At 47.7% G+C, this 23,514-nt stretch overlaps 1 protein-coding gene across 3 annotated transcripts in view; it reads left to right on the top strand.

Annotated features, from left to right (window-relative positions):
- Tns3 (tensin 3) overlaps positions 1-23,514 on the top strand; it is a 244,712-nt gene that overhangs the window by 33,487 nt on the left and 187,711 nt on the right. For 2 of the 3 annotated variants that reach the window (XM_076545949.1, XM_076545948.1), the window contains exon 2: positions 13,832-13,943. Coding sequence is in view for 1 of the 3 variants with exons in the window: in XM_076545950.1 (XP_076402065.1) it covers positions 5,678-5,755; positions 13,832-13,943 (190 nt within the window). In the remaining 2 variants the exon portion in view is untranslated. Of the gene's footprint in view, positions 1-5,426; positions 5,756-13,831; positions 13,944-23,514 lie in introns of those variants that run through there. The other variant, XM_076545950.1, reaches the window with a different exon arrangement.

Here is a 23,514-nt window from a genome sequence, read left to right as displayed (position 1 = left end):
CATTATATTGTGTTAGAATCTTCCCATGTGTCTTCTTCCTCCCTCTGCAGGGGTTGTGTGCATCCTGGCTCCCTGGGACTGGACGTCTGTCTCCCCAGGCAGGTCACTGAGGGCCCTTTGGGACAGAGGTTCCTTCCCTTCTACTCAGTTGGTTCAGTAAACACACAGAAAATCTGCCATGTATTTATTACATTTAATTATTGGGTATTTGCTTTTCTATCCCACCATCCTTTTCCTAGAACTATTTCCCATTGGCGGGGTGAGACTGCATTTGGGTGGATGTCCTGGTGTGTTTGGGCCTCTGGGTCAGAATGCCATAGGAGGGTGGCTTGGGAACAAAACTCATGTGTTTGAAAGTGTAATACCAAAGGACTGGAGCCTCACAGTGGGGAAGAGATCTGCAGGAAAAGCAGTTTTTCTTGACTTCTCTAAGTCAGGGGGAAGGAAGCATATGATGGGAGAAAACAGGGGAAATGGAGCATGTTTCCTCAGTGCTGGTGGAACACCCTGCTACGATGTCAGAAGTCACCATCTGTTGTTGACAAAGAAGCCCCCAGATGTGGCTGTCAGAGATTGACAGTTGGCCCTAACTTGTTGCCCTGACCGTTGTCTTGAACTCTGTAGCCAGTGAAGACGTGGTGGTGGAACTTGTAGACTGACACCCTCCCCTTGAGGTCAGTGGCTCTGGGATTCCTCCCAGATGCAGTGGATGCTGAGGCAGGTTTGATGAGGCACCATGTCCCTTAGAGCAGTGTTAGGGGTAAAAACACCCAGGCTGCTCTCCTACATCCATCCATCTGGGTGGTAACAACCGTTTTTCTACCATGTACTTTGGGTCAAGCACCTCCAATGCATCTTCTCTCGTTTGTTCTATTGCTCTTTGATGTGTACTCATTGTCCCCAGGGGACAATGTCTCTGGGGATGGTGTGTGGGGGATTTCGAACTGCTGGCTGGTTGTTCCGTTTTGTGTGTCCTTGGCTCACCAGTGAACCCATGAGATCTTGTACCCCACATTCTTCTGTCTCCAAGCGTGTGTTGTCCCTTCCCCACATTTCTAAGGCAGCAGGTGGATTGAGGTCTCCTGGACAGGCTCTGCCATGTTAGTGAGGTGGACATGGCTCTGGGACCTTCCCAGGACTCCAGGGAGTCTGGGGCATACTGACACATGGTAGGTACCCTGGTAGACACACTGTGCTTCTCTGTAGGTGGGATGGAGCACAGACTGGATGCCCAGGGAAATAGGGAAGAAGGAAGGTCTTTCAAGAAATGGTTTGACCCAGGTTTGTGCTTGAGCAAGGTCCAGATGCCAGGGCCTTGGGACAAGGAGAGAAACACAGGCTTAGAGATTTCTGCAGGTCAGAGCCGCCAGTGGGTTGTTGTTAGCACTGGCAAAGGCTTGCCCGACCCATGGCCACAGTGATCTTGACCGCTTGATTGACTAGGGATCAACCACCTTCTTAGTCTTACTCTTTTTCTTTTACAATGAAGGTACTGTGGGGCTCTCTATTCTCCAAGGAGATGGGTGCTAGAGGATGTCCCCCTCTGCCTGTGATCTCACAGTTGCCCCTACAGAAAGAGTGGAAGCTGGTCTCAACCCTCCCTTACAAGCCCTGTACAGACCTGCCCTGTCTTCTCTGGGAGCATCTCCTGTTGTTCTGCCCATCCCTTATCTGTCCCACTAGGTGGGAGGTGCTGGCCCCTTGAAGACTCAACTACGCGTTATTTGTCTGTAACAGTGGGGATTCAAGGACTCTATTGCCAATGGTTGGCAATGCAGTATTTTCACTGTTTTGCCATTGGAGCCCACTGAGATTTAGCCAATAGGCGCCACTCCAGGCTGTCTCCCATGTCCCTGTGGTGTGCTCTTCTGTCATTCCTGTGGATGTGACCTTGCCACAGGGCTGTGTTTCTCTAACCCTGACCCCTGTGGACAGAGCTGCTGATGTCTGTTTTTCCTACTTTCACTTCTGAGTGTACCTATGGCAGATGAGATTCACTGCTGCCCCAGTGTGTCTGCCTCCTGGAGAGTGTTCTTCCTGCTCCTCTAAGGGGGTGGAGGGGGGCCCTCCAGGTGTCATCCTCTTGTAGGTATCCAATTTCCCGTCACATGTCTCTCTGGCTTGTCATCCTGTGCACATTGCAAAGCATTTCCAGGACGGGTGTTATGAGAGGGTACTCTGCTGCTACTCTCCCCTAACACTTACAACACTCCAGCACACACTCCAGACTGTTCTCCATGGCCACTGCTGCTCTTCTGGGACACAGATATCTGCATAGTGCCCCTAGCTTGGCACCTGCTAAAACCTCCACATGACCAGGGGTCCAGCCTGGCCCAGTTGGGGTCTCTCTCCTGTCACTGCTTCTTGCTATCCTGCTCAGCTCCCCAACCTCTTTCCTGTACCCTGTCTACCTCTAGCATTAGCTGGACATTAGCCACCATGTCTGGCCTACTCACCCAAACACATTCTCACTTCCTTTCTTGCCATCCGAATCTCAGCCCACTAATTGAGGTCTCACCTCGTGGGTGGACACTGTTGTTCCCTGCTAATGCTGTGTGCTCATGGACTTCTCAATGATCGATTCTATAGGTAAGCAAGTGAGCACATGAGTGAGTGTAAGAGCAGCTTGTAGACCACAGTGACCACATTCCTACTGAACCACAGATTCGACATGAGAAAAATCTGGCTGTTTAGGGGGCACATGTTCTCAGTTCAGTCTGAGTTTTCAATAGTTAGATGCCACATAACCTCTCTCCTTGATGGCTGGGGTGCTGATGTCTCCCTGGGTTGTCTAGCCTCCCCTGCCCCATGTGAAAAGAATGTCACTTTGTTCCTGGGGACCAGGTGCAGTCAGATGCCCAGGGGAGGCCGATCTGGACAGTGGGAAGCAGAGAGGAAACAGGATGCTGCGGAGAAATTTGTCTCTAGCTGTTGTTTGCAGAATGAGGATGACACAAGCCTGCCGCTCAAGTGTTGGGAATCAGCTACCCCAAGAGCTGGCTGCCTACCATGGCTTCTGGATTTCCCAGGCCCCATGGATCTGTGTGCCCACAATTTGCTTAACAGGCGGAGTTGGGTGGGTAAGGGTGTGTGACTCCACCCACGTGTGTGACCAGCATCGGTGGCCGGGGAGCAGGAGCAAAGAAGGACTGTTTCTTACCCTTGCCCACACTACTCTGTGCCTGTGCGGCATGGTCCTGCAGAGCCCCGCTGCAGGATCCAGATGACCAAATGAAGAGTGGTTTCCTTTGCCATGAATTCGGCTCAGGGATGGGAGACGATTAACCACCAGGGATGGGAGAGAAGGTGGCAGGTGGATCTTCAGCTGAGCCCAGAAAAAGCAGTCATTATTAGTGAGAAAAGAGAAAAGGGAAAAGCCCTAGGTGTCAGAAGAGAGCCTGATGGCTCAGAGTGGAAGGAGCCTGCAGTGTGGAGCCCAGCTGGGAGCCTGGCTGAGGGGTCAGTGGGGAGGCCAGAGGATGTATGGGAGAGGTGCAGCCTGATGAAGGGACTGGGGTACGTCTCCTGGGTTCAAGGTTCTGGACCTTGGCCCAGAGTCCTTGGCTGTAACTGTTGATTCTCCCCAGGACCAAGACAAACCAGTTTGTTGTCAGGAGCTAGAAAGTGTATCACAGTCACATAGTTTATAACTAGTAATAAAGAGTAGGCGTTTTCTGAGTGGTGTATTCTTTTAAATAACTTCCGGCAGATTCAGGTATGCCTATAATAAAGAACCACCTTCTGATGTTTGCCTCCGTGTGTGGCAGGCCTGCGCAATGCCTCAGCCTTCCTGCTGCTGGGATCACAGACATGAGCTACCACATTTGGCAGCCTCTGCCTCTTAATAGTAGTTCTGAATGGACCCCAGAGTGTGCGGGGCTCATACTCTCCCTCAGAGCCTCACCACAGTAGGGCACGGTGTCTTCCTTTTTGAATTCAGATTCCTTCTGCTGGCTCTGTCAGCTCCTTAGTAAGGCCAACGCCTCCTGATAGAAGAATCACTGCTTCCTACTCTCTGGGGTTAGATGCAGGGATCCAGAGTGAATGCAATACTCCTAGTCTCAGGGATCCCCGGGCAGTGGAGGGTGGAGGCGGTGCATGCAGGAATATGAATGCAGAGGAAGATGAAGAACGAGCTCATTTGCAAGGGTGCACGCGGAGTCCTGGATGGCATGTCTATCTTAGGAAAATTTTGGTTTTGCTTTCTTTCTTCCACTTTTGCAGTTGAAACTTGGAAGAGCAGCCATTGCTACTCCACGGCAGAAACAGAAAGATGGATATTGAGTGCCAGGACCTGAGAGGTTGAATTGATGGCTGGAATTTGCACATGTGGTAACCATAAAGGCCCTTGCAGCCCACCCAGACTGCCCTCCCAGCGAAGGCATTTGGGCACACAGGCTCAGAGTCAGAGTGTGAGAGCCACAGAGGCTGGGCTCTGGGACACTGCAGGCTATTAGACCGCCACATGGGCTGGGCCTGGCGCCAGGGCCACTAGGGCTTCATGTTTAGAGCTACACTCTAAGTGCTCTGCTACTTACTCCGTTGCAGGGGTCTCCTCTGCTGCGCGGAAGAGACCCGAGCCGTTGCTTCAACTTGAACCCATCCATCTTCAAAGCAGCCGTTCTACAGTCTCAGAAGTTGGACTTGCCTTGTCTAAAGCTAGAGTGTTCAACACTGCTGCTGTTGAACTTGCTTTTAAGGACACAGCCCCACGCAGGTCCACAGGCCTGGGGTAGGAAAGAGGCTGCTCTTGTTAGCAGAGTGCACCCTCCTAGCTTTTTAAAGGGACCCTCACGCTTCCTGGGCTCCTGGATTGCTTTTCCTTCATCCCGCTCCCACTCTTGGTTTCTAATCTCCTTCTAGAATCCCAGACTCTGAATGGAAAGGCTGAGATGTGATTTGTTGGGATTGTCCAGAAGCGGGTGGCATTGAGAAGAGGGAGTGGGAACTCATTTCCTAGGAGTGCAAAGTGGGTAGTCACTTGCTTTGGGTTTTGCCTGTAACCCCACCGTCACTGTCCTTTTCCAGCAAGTCACTCCCCCCCCATTTAATTTTAAAGTTTCACAAGCAAAACAAACAAAACAACAACAAAACCCTTTACCTTAATGTTTTCCAAAAACTCTTCCTACTCCACATGCACTCTTAGCTGGGTAGTGTCGATTACCGGTCGATACTTCCCAGCGCAGATGCAGGGTGGACTGGAGAACAGTCAAGATTTTAAAATGCCAAAAGCCCTGGGAACCTGCTGCGTTTTGATTCTCTTTAAGCCCCTGGGCCAGCGCGCCTAGAGGTTTGAAATCCTAGTAATGCTGAACCCCGAGCCAAGCGTCGGTAATTCCAGTCAGATGGCGGCAGGGAGGCGCCCCCATCCACCCCCCACCCCCCGCGGGAAGGCGTTTCTTCGCCCACTTCTCCCGCGTCTGGCTGAGCAGCGGTGCCCCGGCTCTGGGCTGCGGTCTGCAGGGGAGGGCGGGCTAATTCGTGTCAGATGGAGGGCGGCCGCGCGGGGCCCGCCACTCGCGCCTGGCTTTTGTTCCCGGCGTCTGACTTCTGACGGCAGGAGCTTTTGCAGAGTCCGCTGAGACGCACACGACCCGGGCCTTGCCCACGCAGGACCCGGAGCCGTCCGTGCCTCCCGCGCTTGGCCGTAGACAGGGGGCGGACCGCAGAGGCGGCCATGCGGTGGCGCGCGCTGGCCCCGGGCCCGCCCGCGAGGGTGGCGCGCGAGATCGGGGTGCGTGGGCGTCCGCGCCAGGTGAGTGTAGTGTAGTGGGCTCCTGGGGCTCCCTCGGGCACGCACGTGGGCGTGCAGGGTGGGCTCACAAGACTATGCACTCGTGGGCCTGTGAGCGCGCTTGTGCCCCGGTTGGTGCGCTTTCGTTTGAGAGTATGCTGGGAGGTGCACGCGTGCGTGTGCATGTGTGACAGTGTCTAGGGACGCACAGCTGGATGCGGCCGGCTGCCCGGGTGAGCCCGGGGCAAGGTGGGAGTCAGGAGAGCCCTGGCCCATTCCAGTCCAAAAGCCGCTGGAAACTGCTTCTTTGGATCTCTTTCACTGCAGAGGCGGCGGGATACTGGCCATTGCGCAGACTCGCTCTTCCGCGCGTGTTTCTTGCCGAGGTTTCTTGCGTTTCTTGCCGAGGTTTCTTGCAGATATCCCTGCCGCGCCTGGAAGAGGTCTAGTGCAAGTTCCCGGGTCTCCTAGGGCATTACAGCTCCCTGTAGATCACAGGACCATCTTCTGTGGGGTTCAAATTAAACAGGCGCGCGGTAGCGGCCCCACCCCCCTCTTCTAAGTCTCATAAATCCAGCATCGACTTCGATTGTTTTCCCAGGAAACTTTTGGAAGATTGTGTAGAGCGAAAGGCCTGCACGTCAGTTTTGCTTCAGCAGCCAGATGTGGTTGCTCTAAAGCAGTGGTTCTCAACCTTCCTAATGCTGCGACCCTTCAATAACAGTTCATGTGATGACTCTCAACCATAAAATTATTTTCGTTGCTACTTCATAACTGTAATTTTGCTACTGTTATGAATCGTAAAGTAAATATCTGATCAGCAGGATATTTGTTATGCATCCCCCATGAAAGGGTTGTTATTGCGACCCACAGGTTGAGAACCACTGTTTTTAAAGTATGGGAACATGGTTGCTTGTGGAGGGGGTCCCTCCTGCCTTAGGAGTCTGCCTTTTGCGCCGTTGGTCTGGGGACAGCCCTACGGATATGGGAAGGGTTCTGGTTTCGTTGCTTTCAGAGAAGTGAAGTTGAGCTGGGAATGTGTTTTTGATCAGTGCTCTCTCCCTAGAATGCTAGCTAGCTCCCCCAGTGCACCTACGTTCGCTTCCTGTGGTGGGCTGAAAATTTCCTGAAGGGAAAACATAGCTGGGATTGTGCGGGCATACTCTTGTATTATGAAACTACTTTGCCACGGTGACCTTTGGTGGAGAGAACTTGGCTGCAGGTTCCCTGTGCGGTTTTTGCCTTTCCGCAGAGTGGAGAGCCTCCCTGCCCTCCAGAGACCTCACTATCAAGGCTAATTGCCCTGGCCCTCTCCAGGCTGTCCTTGTGGAACCAGCAGCTTTCCTGGTTACTCTTCCGAAGTTTGGCTCCTAACAATTAAATGTAATTTAGGTTCCTGAACTGGCTTTGCCAACCAACTGCTTCAGCCTTGCAGTACCCCCATCCCCCACCCTTCCCCCCTCCTTTTCTGGGAGAAATGAAAGCACGGGATCAGGTGAAGACAAGGGCAGTCTAATTCCATCTAGTCTTCTTTCACAAGAGAGATGTTATGTAGCATGCACGTGAGCAGATGTTATTACACTATCTTAATAAACTCCCTGGGGAGCCAGCAATTGAAATGGCTGGGCAGGCACCACAGTGCCTCTGCTGTTTCCACCCTGCAGCTTCTTACTGTGGACCAGTGAGCAAGAAGCCTGTAGGGAAACAGTACCTCTTTCTCCTTGCTTGGAATAAAGGTGTTTGTGACCAATGAAACGTTACAGTATCTCTCCTTGGCCCACAGACTATGGCCAGTTCATTTAGTGCACAAGTCTTAATTGAGGGACTGTGGTCTGCTGCCTGCCAGCTGGGCAGGGCTCACAGAGGACAAAGGAGAAAGAGTTTGGTACCCCACACCTAGGATATGGTTGTCTAGCACAAGAGAGAAGATTATAAGCAGAGCTGCAAGGTGGGCAGAAAAGGTATGTGCCAGCCTGGGTATGACGAAGGGTGAATTCCTGTGCCTGTCTGAGTGTGGCATTGGGGTGAGCCTTATCCCTCATTGGTTGCCTGTAGGGTCTAGGTCTTGCGTATCACAGTCTTCGTCCGTGGAACAGTGGGGGTTGTGATAAGTACGTGCAAGTGCCTTGCTAATATGAATATTGCAGACTCCTGCAGGCCTCTGGATACAGGGTGTCTGCTATCAAGGAGGCAATATCTATTTTGAAACAGTCAGATACAGTCATAGGAAGGAGTATTTAATAACGGTGCCTTAATAGTATAGGTCCAAGTGATACAACCTGTTATAAGGAAGAGTGGTTCTCAGGCTAGACAGCAGATGAGAATCATCTGGGGTCTCTAAAAACTTCCCAGTGTTCTGGTCGCATCTCTAGGGGAATCAGATTTGAATTGATCTGGGGTGAAACCTAACCCAAGTTGTTTTTAAAATTGCTCAAGTTATGAATGTGGATGTGTAGTATTTAGGTCATTTCTAGTAGCTCTGTTTAGTAGTAGCAGAGAGAGGGTGTCTTTTCCATTTAAGAGGAGTTGTGGCTTGCTCAGGGTGGCCGGGTTTAAATGTAGATGGCAGAGACAATGTAGAAGTTTTTGAGGGTTCAGGGCCCTTTTTCTTTCTTTGACAGTGCCATCTACATCATAGCAAATCCAGGGAGATAGGCAGCGAAGTGTAAACCTAACCAAGGAACCTGAAGCACTGGAAAGATTCTAGCTCTAGAAATGGCCTCGTAGGCTATTGGGAGTGGTAAAGGTTTTTGAATTTCAGTTTCAGGAGCTCATTGGTGACATGGAGATAGAACAATGTGTTGATCTTATATCCTCCAGCTTTGCTAAAGTTTGTGTGTTTTTTTTTTTTTTTTTTTTAATTTCATCAGATTTTTTCTACCTAGGCTGTCAATGACCCGGAGCATGACTATTTTACAGCTTTCCGAATGGGTTGCCTTTTATTTCCTTTTCTCGCCTCATTGTACTATTTAGAATCTCGATGTGAAGTCTTGATTAGCACCATCTCTGCCTGGTTGCATATCTTAAGAGGAAGCCTGGCCTCCAATGACTAAGGATGTTTACTGTAGGATTTATCTAGCCACATGTGATCTAGTGAGGAAGCCCCTTTTTCTCCCTGCTTGAGATCTTATCAGGGAAGGATGTTAGGTTTCTGTCAGTGGATTTTTTCCATTGATTTAGAAGACCAGCTGGTTCCCTTCTTAGCTTATTAATTTCTTCTTCTTCTTCTTCTTCTTCTTCTTCTTCTTCTTCTTCTTCTTCTTCTTCTTCTTCTTCTTCTTCTTCTTCTTCTTCTTCTTCTTCTTCTTCTTCTTCTTCATAGTTTTGCTTTTTGAGACAGGGTCAGACCTCTACCAATTCCCTGCTTCAGCCTCCAGAATTCTGGTATTTTTAAGTTTATTGATTGATATTTGAATGTTATGAATTCTTACATTTCTGGGATAAGCCAACTTTTCACAATGTAGTATGTTGTGGATTATGTAGGGTAACCCATGAGTTATTTATAAGTATAGTATTTTGTTTGCAACCATTTGGGGGAGTTTTCCAGAGATCACTGTTGGTGTTCCCAACTTTGATTCTGTTGTGGTCACAGATTTCTTTTCTTCAGGAGGATTTGAATGCATTTTGATTTGTTCAGACTTGTTCTGTGTCTACAATATGGCTAAACATGCTAATACACTTAAGAGTGTGTGTTCTGTTGCTCTTGAGTCAAATATTCTGTTTCTGTTAGGTCAGATTGTTTGATCACATCATCCAAATTATTTATATCCATGTTTATTTTCCAATGTCGATTGCTGAGAGAGGCTTACCTAACAAAATACCACACGAATGGTGGTTTAACAGAAATGCGTTCCCTAGCAGTGCTGATGGAGGACACAGACATCATGGTGTAGGAATGGCTGGTTTGTTTGGAGACTTCTTTTCTTCATTTGTAGACAGCCACCTTCTCCCAGGTCCTTACATGGTTATACCCCTTTGTGAACATGGATTCCTTGATGTGTCTTCTTACATACCATGGCGATAGCCTGTATTATTTTGGGTTCCTCTAGAGCATCCCTGACCAACATCTCATAGAGAGGTGTCCAATGCCTGGCACTGAGATTTTCATTAAATAACCAGTGCTTTGTGGGAGCAACATTGTCTGTCCACGCATGCTGCTTCCATTTAAGCTCTTTTTGGGAAATACATCTTTTAAAATTATTTCACAAAATCGTAGGTTTCAGTCGTAGGTTTCTTTCTTCCTTCTGTAGTGTGACTAGCCCTTCTCTCTGCCCCCTTTTCTCTGCCTGCCTCCCTCCTTCCCCACTCAGCTTTCCACCCCTGGTGTTCCAATCCTCTATGTTCATATTGCACATATCCTCCCATAGCTCCGATTTAAGCCCCTGCTCCCTCAACGTGGTGAGAGGGTAGCTCAAGTGTCTGAGTACGAGGTGTATCCACATGTGTATGTGGTATGTGTCAGTTGTTGGCAAGTTCTAACTTTCAGCTTTTGAGTCAATATATTTTTTGTTTGTTTGTTTGTTTTTTCTAGACAGGGTTTCTTCTCTGTAGTTTTTGGTGCCTGTCCTGGATCTCGCTCTTTAGATCAGGCTGGCCTCGAACTCACAGATACTGGCCTGGCTCTGCCTCCCAAGTGCTGGGATTAATGGCGTGTGCCACCACTGCCTGGTGAGTAAATATCTTAATAAGTATGTAAAAGTCTTTCATTTTTGGAAGATTTTTTTTTCTGCAGAGTCTAGATTTACTGGTCTTCAGTATCTTGTATTGTTTAACTTCTCAGAGATATTTTCAAATTTATTCTTTTCTTAAAGGTTTATGTTCATTTTTAAAATTATGTGTATGTGAATGTGTCTCTGTGTCATGAGTACAGGTACCCTTAGAAGCCAGAGGCATCTTGAACTAGAGTTACAGGGAGGTATAAGCCGCCTGATGTGTAAGCTGAACTTGAACTCAGGTCCTCTGTAAGAGCAGTGTATGCTTCTAACTAACTGCTGAGCCATCTGTCCAGCCTCATAACCAAACAGTTTTGTAGTGAGAAATCTTGTTAATCTTCATTGTTTGTCCTCGGTATGTGATATGCATTTTTATTTATTTGTTTGTTTGTTTATTTTTTGCTCTGAGCGGTTTTAAGATTTTTTTTTCTTTGTTACTGGGTTTAAATAATTTATCTTCATGTACTTTGGTATAGTCACAGTCAGCTCTTGTTTCTTGGCTCTGTGTCTTTACAGTTTTCCTTGCATTTTCAGATACTTTTGGTCATTTTTTCTTCCAGGTTTCCTTCTGTGCTTCTCACCATTAGGAGTAAATGTGTGTTTATTGTAAGATTTCTCGCATTGTTCTGGAAACTCATTTATTTGTTGCTATACATTATTTCATTTCTTTGCTTTATTTTGGGAGGTTTTCATTATGTTGATTTTAAATTCACTGTGTCTTTTGAGTACTTAGCCAATAATTATGTCCTGTATATTTTTACCTCTGAAGTCTGCATTTTCTTTTGTCCTTTTTTTTTTTTGGATTCTTATGCATCTTTTTAGATCTCCACATTTTGAGATATAATACAATTGTAATAACACCCTTAATATTCTTATCTGATAATTCTAACCTCTCAGTCAGTTTCCATCGTCTTTTCTAATTATGAATTGTATTTGCTTTCTAGTTTCCTTGAGTACCTGATAATTTCTGGCTTCGTGAATTTTACCTTGTTTGGATTCTGGGAAATATTATGGTCTTTGTGGTATTCTGGTGTACTTTTTCTCTGAAATGCAGTCATGCTACTGGACAGCAGTAACAGCCTTGGGGCAGTGTTTTGCAAATAGCTTATGTAGGCCAAGGTGGGCGTTAAAGTAGAGCTGATCTCTATAAGGCATGGTTGCTCTGCATTTACTGTAAAATGGGACAAAGTTGGGGTTCCTGATCTACAGTAAGCAAGCACAGTTCTCAGCTCTTAGTGAGCCCAGGGTCCCTAATCCCCCTGGAGAGGCATAGGGTATGTGTTGGAGAGGTGGGAGCTCTTTTCTATATTCTTGATGGGCACACATATGCTCTTCTACGCTGGCTGTTTTTAAGGGCTTTTCTGCAGACCTTAAGAGTTCTGCAGATCTTTCTTCTGTGGTGCCCTGTCTAAGAAACTCTTCTTGCCTTCCTCAACAGAGGAGGCTCCCTTGGACTCTGCCTGGCTCTTCTCTGCAGCCCAGAGAGTCTCTTAAGACAGTGGTGGTGGAGGGAGGGGGTGAGGCAGGATGTTCACCTTAACTTATTCTTCCCTCTCAAGTACAGTCACGGGTCCCTGGGGTCCCCGAAAAAGGATGCAGTTAGGATGTATGTCATCAGCTGCAGCTGTCATTGTGTGGGTATCACAGAGTGTGTTCACATAAACTAAGATTGCCCAAAAATCACCAAGTGGAAGGACTTCAACCTCATGTCAGTCTCAGAGTGCCTTGGTGTGTGAGGGGCGTTGTGAGGGACCAAAGCATCCTCATCACTGTCCCTCATTTCCCGCTGCAGCGTGTTTTCAAAACAGTGGTTCTGTGTATTTTTGTGCATGATTTTAGGTAAGGATACATTTAGTCTCTGGTAATACTTTTTCATCATCAGTGGAAGTTCCTGTGGATTCAGAACTAAGTAAATAAAAATGCTGTCACGGTACTCCATGTCACCCAAGGTCGGTAAAAGCAGGGTAGCACATCTTTCCAGGATTGTTATTTTATCCAGATCTACATTTTTCTCCTTTCTTGTAGATCTTTAGCTAGTACGATGTACAGTGCTGAAGCTTAATGACTTGAACTTTGTGCCCCTCTGTAGCTGCCATCCAGAGCGTGAAACAAGCTCCCTCCGTGAGTGTTCTTTCAGGGCTCCCACCCTGTGGGAATGAGTGCAGTGAGCTCTATGGCTCATGCTTCTGTTGACTCAGATGTGTTTAAGTGGTGGTGGACATCATATCCTTGCATCTTTTAAATAGCATGATGCTTTTAATCCATGTACCTGCACGGATAGTATGCACCTGAATGTTTCCAAACACTGTTTTGTTGTTTGACCAATCTTTTTGAAAAATCTATTCTTCCTGTGAAAGAGACTTAGGTTATTTCTTCTTTGGGACTTTTTTTTTATTGTTGCAAAAAAATAGTATATTGACAATACTGCGTGAGTGCTGGGGGTCGGGGGAGGGCTGTGCAGAAGGTAAAGAGCTGTCTGCAGCCCTGGACACTTTAAATTATGTTGCACACCTTTTAAAGTTTGTAAGAAATTATCAAACGTTTTTCCCAAAGTAATTGTTACTGAGAACATGAGATACGATACATTTTATTTTCTGAGTAAGTTTAAGTTACCCTGAGTAAGTTTGAGTAAGCAATGACCTGTGTGTGTGTGTGTGTGTGTGTGTGTGTGTGTGTGTGTGTGTGTGTGTGTGTTGACTAGGATCCACATGGTTGTTAGTTACTGGTCTTATTCCATCATCAGCAAATAGTCAGAAGGGTGTTCTAAAAGAAAGTGAACTTTTCGGAGAACCTCAGATAGAAAGAGGCTCTAAACACAGACTCTGTAAACAGGAACTTGGTGGATGAAAGTTAATCTCATACTAATGCTTATCATCATGGTTAAGAAAGACACACATCTGTGTCCTGGGCTCATCCTAGCTGGTGGGCCGAGAATCTCTGAACCTTAGTGGTTATTTTGGGACACCTTTGAAAGGGAAACTGTTGAGCATCTCTTAACTTCATCTTGCTCTAGAAGACGTCTATTCTAGAACAAAAAGCGGGGGTAAAGGGGGGGGCGCTCTAGGAGGCTGTGTATTGCAGTGGGTGCTGTAAGCCTGGAGGCTGGAAGGAGAGAGCATATTATCACCTAGGGAGCTGCCTAAGGTCTCAGTCCTGAAGCACCCAGGGGGGAGATGCGCATACTAACAGTGGGTGAGCTGCCCTCTGGATTCCAGAACATCATCCACTGGCTCTCTTCCTGCACTGGAGTTTGCTCCTCTTTAAGCCCTCTTCAAGGCTCACTAGATTTGTTATCTCCTAGGAAAAAAATTAAAAAAAAAAAAAAAAAGAAGAAGATACCACGAGCCGAAGGGCTGACCGTTTGTTTCTTCCTTTACTCTTTCAGCCGGAAGAATTGACCACGTGTCCTCACAGTTTTAAGAAAAAGGATTTTAAAAAGCCCAGAGTCTGTGGAGTGTGCAGACAGACCATTGACGGTCAAGGGATTGCTTGCCGAGGTAAGTCCATGCCCTTGAACCTCTCACCCTTTAGACCCAAGCTGGGGAAAACAGTAAAATGAAGACAGCCATTCATCTGGGAGTTTCCAAAAGTTAAGTCATGGAATTTCCCTGCTGTGCCTCTCTCCACCACCTCCCACCCCCACCCGGCAGGGCCTCCCATGGTTACACAGACTCATACTCCTAAGGAAAATCTCTAGAAAGAGCAAAGCTTTTACCATGGGAAAGTAGACTGCCATGGGCGATTTGTGGCCACACGTCAGGTCTTTTACAGTCTACCCTTCATTTTTCAAACGTTTCACTTGTAAATTTCCTAGTCTGCAAATGAAGTGTCTATTCTTGAATTAAGGTGCATTTTTTTTTAATATTTTAAATTTATTTATTTTTTATTTCACATACATTGGTGTTTTGCCATGGGTGTTGGGTTTCAGGAACTGGCGTTACAGACAGTTGTGAGCTGCCATGTGGGTGCCGGGAATTGAACCAGGGTCCTCTGGAAGAGCAGTCAGAGCTCTTAACCACTGAGCCATCTCTCCAGCCCTTGGTTTGTTTTTTGTTTTTGAATGATTTATTTACTTATTTTATGTGCATTTTTTTCTGCATGTATGTCAGGATGAGGGTGTTGGATCCCCTAAAACTGGAGTTACAGACAATTGTGAGCTGCCATGTGAGTGCTGGGAATTGAACCCAGGTCCTCTGGAAGAGCAGCAAGTGCTTTTAACCACTAAGCCATCTCTCCAGTCCCTGAGTTAGGGTCCATTGTATTCTGGCCCCTCTCAGCCTGTTTGTGGAAAACGTTGATCTTGTCTCTAAACAAAGCCATCAGCGTGGCTTCATGGTGCTTAAACATTATAGTTAGTGCAACTTTGAATTCTTTTGACAGTGATAAATCTTCAAAATGGGTGTGTGGCTGGCTTCTATCACACAGCCCAGGAAGCCCTGAAGGATTGGGCCTTTGGCATCCAGTCCACTGTGAGGTTTAGGGTCTCCTTCATAGTTAGTACTGGTTCTGCCTAGCCTTCCTTCTCCTTTCAGGGGGCCAGCCTGAACTCTTGCCCTCTAGTTCACCCCAGGAATGCTGGGATTGTAGTGTTCCCTGACCCCCCACCCCCAGCAGTTCCTTTGTAGATGGTTTCCAGGGGGTGTCTGGTGGGCCTCCTTGGCTCTTTTCTCTCTTTCTGACCCCCTGAAGTTTTGGAGTAGAGAGATGCACCACGGTGAGTTAGGAGTGGCTTGAGAATGTGGCCTTCTTAGGATCTGTTTAGAGTTAGGCCATCTGCCTGGCCTGTAGTATTCCAGTTTGATACCCTCTGCTACACAGTCCTAAAGAACATGCTCACTGCTGTCCTGTGGCCTCCATCCCAGGCCTGCTGATATCTCCTTGGCTACATGGGCCCCAGTTGTCTCCTCCCATCCTAGGCCTGCTGGGGGTCCCCCTGGCTACAAGGGCCCCAGTTGTCTCCTCCCACCCTAGGCCTGCTGGGGGTCCCCCTGGCTACAAGGGCCCCAGTTGTCTCCTCCCACCCTAGGCCTGCTGGGGGTCCCCCTGGCTACCTGAGCCCCAGTTGTCTCCTCCCACTGCACTCCTGCTGAGCTTCCACTTAGCCCAATCACACTCCTCTCACCCCCCTGTAGGTGTCTGCTTTGAGGCAGTTTCCTACAGGCCAGCATGGCTCTAAACCATGACCTGCCCTAGCGTACCTAGGTCCTCGAAGATGTCATGGATGCTGAGGTCATCTAGGCAGTGGTGGGCGGGGCCTCTCTGATTGAGGAGGGGCCTCCGTGTGTCAGACTGATGTGTAGGACAGTAAGAGTGACCCAGGCACGGGAACAGGCAACGGCTCTCCATCCCCTTACTGTTGGCCCGGAGGAAAGAGGAGAGGAGCTGAGAACAGGTCATCAGCGCCCATGAGATGAACACAACTCTTTAGTTTGTTAGCAGAGGTGACCCTATCCTTCGTGTTGGTGAGCTCTCTACTGTACTTGTGGGGCCAAGTCCAACGAGAAGCCAGCTACTCTGCCTCTGGGTAAAGAGCAGGTTCTCGAGTCTATTCCCAGCCAAGGAATTCCCGTTCCAGACTTTTTTGCCTGTTCACAAACAGTACTGCCCTGCATAGTAACCTGGTCCTCATGAGATCTGTGTCACAGAACTAGGGTTCTCCTGTGCATGCCTTATCCATACGGGAGGGTCCCTTCAGCCTGATATAATGGCCCTTTTTGTGTGCAGACCAGAGGTGACATTCTCAGTGTGTCATCTACCTCACAAGCTTTCTCTACAGTGTCTGTGAGTGAAGACGACAGCCCCTTGCCTGCCCCCTCGGGTTGGTAGAGGCCCTTTATGCCCAGGAACATGTACTGAAAGCTATCTAATTGTATTTGTATTGTGAACCCCCTTCTCATGGGAACACCTCTGTTTTAAGAATTGCATCTTGAAAGTGTTCACTGAGTAAAAGACTTGCTGTGTAAGCCTGAGGATCTGAGATGAATTACCAAAGCCCACCTAAAGTTGGAAAGGATGAACCGATGCCTCAAAGTTGTCCTCTGCCCTCTGCCCATGTCCCATGGCATTTGCACGCTCCCCCACCCCAAATTCCTCTATAGTAGTACTAATAAATAAAAATAAAGAAATAACTAGATCTCTAGCTATGACTCTCAAGTCTGAAAATAAGGGAGAAGAAGATGCATTGAGGGGAAGTGGGGCTGAGGCTATGTGACCTGTGTGACCTCTGTGGTCCCCTGAGTCAGCCTTAGCTAGTTATGTGCAACTGGGAACAGAGTAATGATGAACTTGCTGAGTCCATGTTGAGTTGTGCTTCCTCTGGGTGGCAACCTCAACGAAGTCTGCTTCCCCATCTAGGACTAGGACCCCCAGAATGTTTGAACCCGGGGGCAGTCTGCATCCAGCTTTGCAGCACCCTAGTCAGACTTAAGTCTCCTAAGATCCCTTTATGGAAAGTGCTCTCATGGTGGTCCCACATGTCTAATACCCACACATGCCTTGTTCTAGTATATAAGCACAGATCACGACTAGAGATCTGGTAGTTGGGCTCTTTAGATGGAGGTCTTTGCTTGCCAACACCTGCAGCAGCGACTGGCATGCACCATGCTCATTGTCCCCCCAGGAAGAGTCATATTTCTTTATGTAATGAGGCCTGGGTTTATTGAGAAGCTAGCTAACCCACATAGCCTACTTCCTACCTTAATATGCTACCCTTAACACCTAAAGTAGTTTTTTTGTTACTTTTACATCAAGAGAATCAATGGGCAAGAGTAGCAAGGAGAAACCCAAAGCAGTGTTGAGGCTCTGACTTGCAGCCGGTGTATGCTGGCTGAACGGGAGCTGTTGTCCGTCCTTCTTGCTCTGGACCATGCTCATTGTGGAGACCCTGTCACTGCCTGGGCTTGGGGTTCCTTCTGTAAAGTGAGGACTCCAGGCTGGTCCTGCAGCTTCTGTCAGCTCCATTGGTGATGTTTTTAATAGGTGACACATGAAATGTCTGAGGGACTTCAGTGGGCATGCCAGAATGGAATGTGCTTGTGTGTATCTGACTGCATGTGCTTGTGTGCTCACGTATGAATGGCAGCCACCTATGCAGTTGTGTTTGTGCATATGAATGTTTACAGATGTGAAATGCACATGTACATGATTTTCCATGAGTGTGGATGTGCCCATTCCCCTGACTGCATGCATTTGTGTACACACATCTTTGTGTCTGTACACAAAGAAGGTCCAGCTGAGAGCACCATGCTGGCTCAGGACACTTGGTAGAATTGCACCTCCCTGTTCTACCATGCCTGTAATCTTAGGCAGAGCATGCCTGGGAGGTGCTTGAAAGAGAAAAGTGCAACTAGTGGTACTTTGAATGGAGGAGGTATTCAGCAGGCTCCTCTGTCGTTCACTTGTTAGCAAAGATTTGGTAAGGTACATCATTCCCAGATAAACATTTCCGTTTCTCAAGTCCCAGGGATGCATTCAGGCATTCATACGCGTGAAGGCCAGCATGATGGCCTTGTGGCTCAGAGGGCACTAACATCATACAACCTTTTCCCAAGTTCTGGCTTTCTGTAAGGCTGTCCCCCACCCCCCACTGGGACCCTCTGTGAGCTGTGCTACCTTAGGGGTGCTTTATCCCTCTACCATTTGATGACGGACCACAGGGCCCTGAGCAAACTAGAAGGGGCCCTCCTCATACACTTCTTTGTTCTAGGACCAGAACTTTGAGAAATAGATTTGCTATTGTTACTCAGCTACTCAGACTGCTATTTTTTAAAAATAACAATCCAAATGGACTGAGACATCATATTTATACACACAAGTATAGTAATTCTGTTATTATGTAATTGCTACTTTAATACCCTGGAATTATCTTCCGGGAATCTTAGATCTGATCTTTCTCATGACTTTAAAATTAAAAAAAAAATATTATTAAATTCAGTTGCTGCAGGTATTACTTAGCATGAAGAGGTTTCATTCCATCTCTCAAATGCTGCCCTCTGCCTGAGGACACTGTAGTGTGTCAGGAGGGAATGGCCTGGTGCTGTGGGTTGCATGTGTGAGCATTCAGATATGAAGTACCCTGCAAGTTCCCCAGGCAGTGGTGTCAGCTGGTTAGTCCTGGGAGGCATAGGAGCCCAACTGCTCTGCACAGTGTGGTGGCTCCGAGGCAGGCAGACATTAGGCATTAGACACCTCCCAAATGCCTTAGGGAGATGCCGTAGGTTCTGCATGGTTATGGGCATGGGAGGGGAGACAGTGGGCTTTCAAAGGGTGCCAGGGACAAAGAACTTAGTCTGTGAACTTAATGAGAGCAGCAAAGCCTGCCTCTAGGATGTCCAGCTTGCCTCAGGAGAAGGTGGGGGAGAAATCTGGCATCCCTGTTTTGCCAGGTCTATATCTCCTGATACCTGGGACATGGGCCTATTACTCCCAGACATTGTAACCAGAATGGCCTCCATTCAAGCTCTGGCTCCCTGCCCTGCCCTGCCCTGGGCTTGCTGTAGCCTTCCTAGAGTCCAGTGCCCATCTTACCAGCCTGCAGACCTGGCACACTCCCTTCTAAGTCAGTTCCCCTGCATTGGCCTCTGACTGTCCAGGCTGGGTTGCCTTTGATACCTGCCTCCTTGCCTTTTGATGCCTTCCCTCTCTAGCCTGTTCTGGGGGAGTGGGCCTGGGAAGATATAAAGCCTCCATTAGGAGGAGCACTTTCCTGAGTGGTCTTGAAGGCTGGGCCTCCCGTGTGGCTCCACCTCTCACCCAGACACTTGAACTACCCTCTCACATTGCTCAGTCATGCACTTGCTTCCTGATCACCTCCCATCATCTTTTTGGGCTTCTGCACAAGCCTCAGGTTCTCTGAAGGTACCTTGCTGCCCCGATTCTCTCTTAATGTCTGGATGGTCAGTGAGTAGCTGCAGAGTAGTGTTTGGTTTCTGTCCTAGCAGGAAGCCCAGGAGGCTGAGCACTGGGGCTGCCTGTGCTTTGTGGACCAGGTCCCTTGGTGCTAAGTGTATCCCTGGCACAAAGCAGGCCTGTTGCTCTTGAGTGTGGTACTTACTTGTAGCACATTGGGTAAGCAAGTTGATGCTCATGGCTTATTATACTTGTGATGATAGATATGGCTTGAGTATCGTTTGTCTTCTCTTAATCTCCATTGTGAATATGAAGAGGATGGAAACACTCTGATCCTGGTATTGAGAAGTGGGGCCTGCGGAAAGTTACTAGGATTTACGAAGTTATTCCCATGGACCTTGATGATTAAGTAATGGTAATTTTGTAAGAGGGATGCATGGTCACGCTTGCATGACCCCAAAAGGCCCTGTATCTAGTGGGCAGGTGCCAAGTGCAGGAATGTATTAGGGTACCTGTTGTGTGAAGGAAAGGATGTTAACTCTGGGGAGCAGACAGGCTCTGTGGACCAAGTTTGTGAAAATGGGTTGGCTGTTCTTCAGCCTCTCCACTGCCCAGGCTGAGATCTCCTGCAATGCAGTTGAGTCTCATACGTGTCCCAGGTCACTCAGCAGGCTGCTTGAAAAATCTAGAAGTTGCCAGCTAAATGGTTGGCTTGTCCATCAGTTCTTCTCTTACAAATCCACGTGAAGTAGGTAACTCTAAACTTTTTCCTAAAGCAGTTAAAGTTGACTCCTCTGACAACCCTAGCCTGACCTCTTCCACAGTTCTCTCTATTTTCTTCCTTAAAATGCTCTGGGATGACCCTGCCTGGCTCAACATCCCCTCTCATCCATCACTGTCAGTCTTGCTCCATCCTGAGACATGGTAGTATGACAGAATCTTCCAGAAGAACAAGAAGGGAGAAAAGGCACCCGAGAAACTTCGGTCTCTCTTACGTTATTTATCTGGTGCAAAGCGCCAGGTCCCTCCTCTCATTCTGCCTCCTGAACTTCTCCATTCTGGATTTCGACTGAAACACTCCCTGTTTTCTGCAAAGAAATCTTGGGCTTCTTCCTGCTGTTCCTCGAAGGTCTGGGTGGTTAGACTTTGTGGGCCAGGGACATCTGGGTTCTGTTAGTCAATTTTTTTTTGTTTGTTTGTTTGTTTTGTTTTTTCGAGACAGGGTTTCTCTGTGTAGCTTTGCGCCTTTCCTGGGACTCACTTGGTAGCCCAGGCTGGCCTAGAACTCACAGAGATCCGCCTGGCTCTGCCTCCCGAGTGCTGGGATTAAAGGCGTGTGCCACCACCGCCCGGGTCTGTTAGTCAATTTTGCAGGCAGATTTTGATTTAAAAATTTTTTGAGTAGCCTGGCTGATAAAATACAAGTATTTTTTTTTTTCTCTGTAGCAACTGTGATCTGGACGATTTTAGAGCTATAGGGTTGATTTCCACAGTATTGCCCAGTCTGTGCTGTTCTGTAGGTGCTCACGGCTGTGGTGGCCACCACTGGGGACAACTCAAGAGATTGCTTCTGAGTCCCCACACGGGGTGTTGGAGAACATGAAAAGCATAGTGATTCACTCACAGGCTTGTGGCAGGGTCCTGTGCTGTTGTTCCCTTTGTGGGAGGGGGGCCAAGGAGGCGCAGAGTCAATGACACAGACTCTGGGACAATGTCGAAACAACAAGCCCAGTTTATTCAGGAAGAGGAAAGCCTTATATACCCTCCACCCCACCCCGGGGGGAGGTCTGATGTATGTGCATCTGCTGGTGTGACATGGCTACCTCTCATTGGTCTGGGTCATCTCCAGATCATGTTTTAGCTGCTGTTGCTAAGGCCCTTAGGCAGATCCAGGTTGGCTCTCAGAAAGTATCTTTTTTACTGGTTTGGGCCAGCTGGCTCTCAAGCCTATTAGGGATGAGTCATCCCACACAGGCTTATTTATAATTTGGTAAATATCTGTAGTGTGTGTTATATAAAAGACTCTGACAACCTTGTCAGTCTTCAGTGGATTGCCAAAGCTCATGGAGACACTTTGAAGAACAGCACTTCCAAGACGACGTATAGCAATGTCAGGGCTTTTTGAGCCAGATGGCTATGATTTGAACCATGACATTGAGAGCCTGGATTCTGAAGTCTGACTTTGCAAACCCCTCTGTGACTAGGGGGTTGAAGTATGTGGTGTCGACTTTGCTGGGGAGCACAGTGTGCAGGGGAGCACAGTGTGCAGGTGGGCACTGAATCTGGAATCGAGGACAGGAAGGGAAGCTCCCTGAGTGTAGTCTGCAGTGCTGAAGGCACCAAGCCTGGCCCTTGAAGCTGCTGAGCATTCCAGTTTTGCAACCAATTAAATGCAAAATCTAGTTATTGCCTGAAACGTCTGTTGTGTTTTCTGTGTATTGAGCAGACTTGCCTTTCAAATCCCTTGTTTGAAAACTAGATGACTTTTGTTCCTTCTTGATTTCTCAGACTTCATTATGTTAGGAATGCTGCCTCTTTAAAAAAATATATATGTATATATAAATATATTTTATATATTTTATGTATGTATATATATATATCTTATACCAGGCAAAAACATTGGCCACTTTCTGATGACTTTGACCTCTAAACAAATGGACAATTCTTATTTTTTCCACCTTACATATTGCAAATTCTCACTCCCTTGCGTTCTCCTCCTCCTTCTGTTTGTGGTATTTACAGCACGCAAACACTGTAAAGGTTTCAGGCTTACCTACCTTTTCATGTATGATCTTGTTCCTTGGAACACCTTACCCCTGCTCACTGTCGCAAAGCTATTCTATGACGGCTAATGCTCATTTCTGTCTCTCCTGTTTCCTACTTGGCACATCTGGAATCCATGTAGTTAGTGCTGTTGGCTTTTTCATGGACTAAGCAGTTTGCCTCCCCCCCCCCCCCCCCCCCCCCCCCCGCCAACCTGTGATGTTCCTCCTGTGTTGGCTTCTTAGGGATAGATGAGCTCCTCGTGTTTGTTTCATATTCTACAAAGAGCTCTGTATCTTCTAGTCTGGGCTTCTGGAAAGTACTTTCACATATTAGACCTTTAGCAAGCATGGTTTTTAAATAATTACCTCATGTTTTACTTGTAGATGTATCTATCATCTCTCTCTCTCTCTCTCTATACACACACACACATACACACACACACATTCCCCCCCCCCCAAGTAATTTTTCTTTTCATAGAAGAAAGGTCACTGCTATCACAGGTCTCTTTCTTTCTTTCTTTTTTTTTTAAAGATTTATTTATTTATCATGTATACAGAAGAGGGCGCCAGATCCGATTACAGATGGTTGTGAGCCACCATGTGGTTGCTGGGAATTGAACTCAGGACCTCTGGAAGCGCAGTCGGTGCTCTTAACCTCTGAGCCATCTCTCCAGCCCACACAGGTCTCTTTCTTATTACTGAAGGTTGTGGCAGCAGGAGATGACTGGGCCCTTGTTGAGGGGAGCTGGGACAGCAGCTCTTCACTTTGGTACGGCTTCTGACAGATGTTTGCATCATTGGCTTAGTGACCGTGGAACCCAGTCATCGCTCCAAATACAGAAGAGAAGAGCCTTTGCCTTTTGGCTCACCACGTGTTTAAGTCAGGCTCACCCGGGAGATGTGCTGGCTTGGAACTCACTTTGTAAGAGCCAGATGGCCTCAAACATGATATCCTCCTGCCTCAGATTTCTTTTTCTTTTTTCTTTTTTTTCCCCCTGGAGCTAAGGACTGAACCTAGGACCTTGTGCTTGCTAGGCAAGTGCTCTACCATTGAGCTAAATCCCCAGCCCCAAATGTTTTTTATTTTTTATTTTTTTTTTTTTAGACAGAGTTTCTCTGTGCATCTCTGGCTGTCCTGGAACTCACTCTGTAGCCCAGGCTGGCCTCGAACTCACAGAGATCCGCCTGTCTCTGCCTTGCGAGTGCTGGGATTAAAGGCGTGCGCCACCACCGCCTGGCATGCCTCAGATTTCTTCAGTGCTAGCATTGCATTATGAGCATAGGCCACCATGTCTGGCTTGTACTTCTATTTACTGTGTGTAAAATGGATCAAGAATGTGAGACTGTGCCTTTCTCCGTGGTTACTGTGGGAGCTATTGGGACAAGGTGTGTAGGGCAAGTGCTGCTATGGCAGCCAGACCTTCAGGGGCCTAGTCAGCAAGTGTGGTGTGGGTTT

This window comes from Peromyscus maniculatus, chromosome 10 (assembly GCF_049852395.1).
Source record: "Peromyscus maniculatus bairdii isolate BWxNUB_F1_BW_parent chromosome 10, HU_Pman_BW_mat_3.1, whole genome shotgun sequence".
In the NCBI taxonomy this organism is placed as follows: domain Eukaryota; kingdom Metazoa; phylum Chordata; class Mammalia; order Rodentia; family Cricetidae; genus Peromyscus; species Peromyscus maniculatus.
Note: the sequence above shows the minus strand (reverse complement) of the source record. Positions and strands in the feature narration are given on the sequence as shown.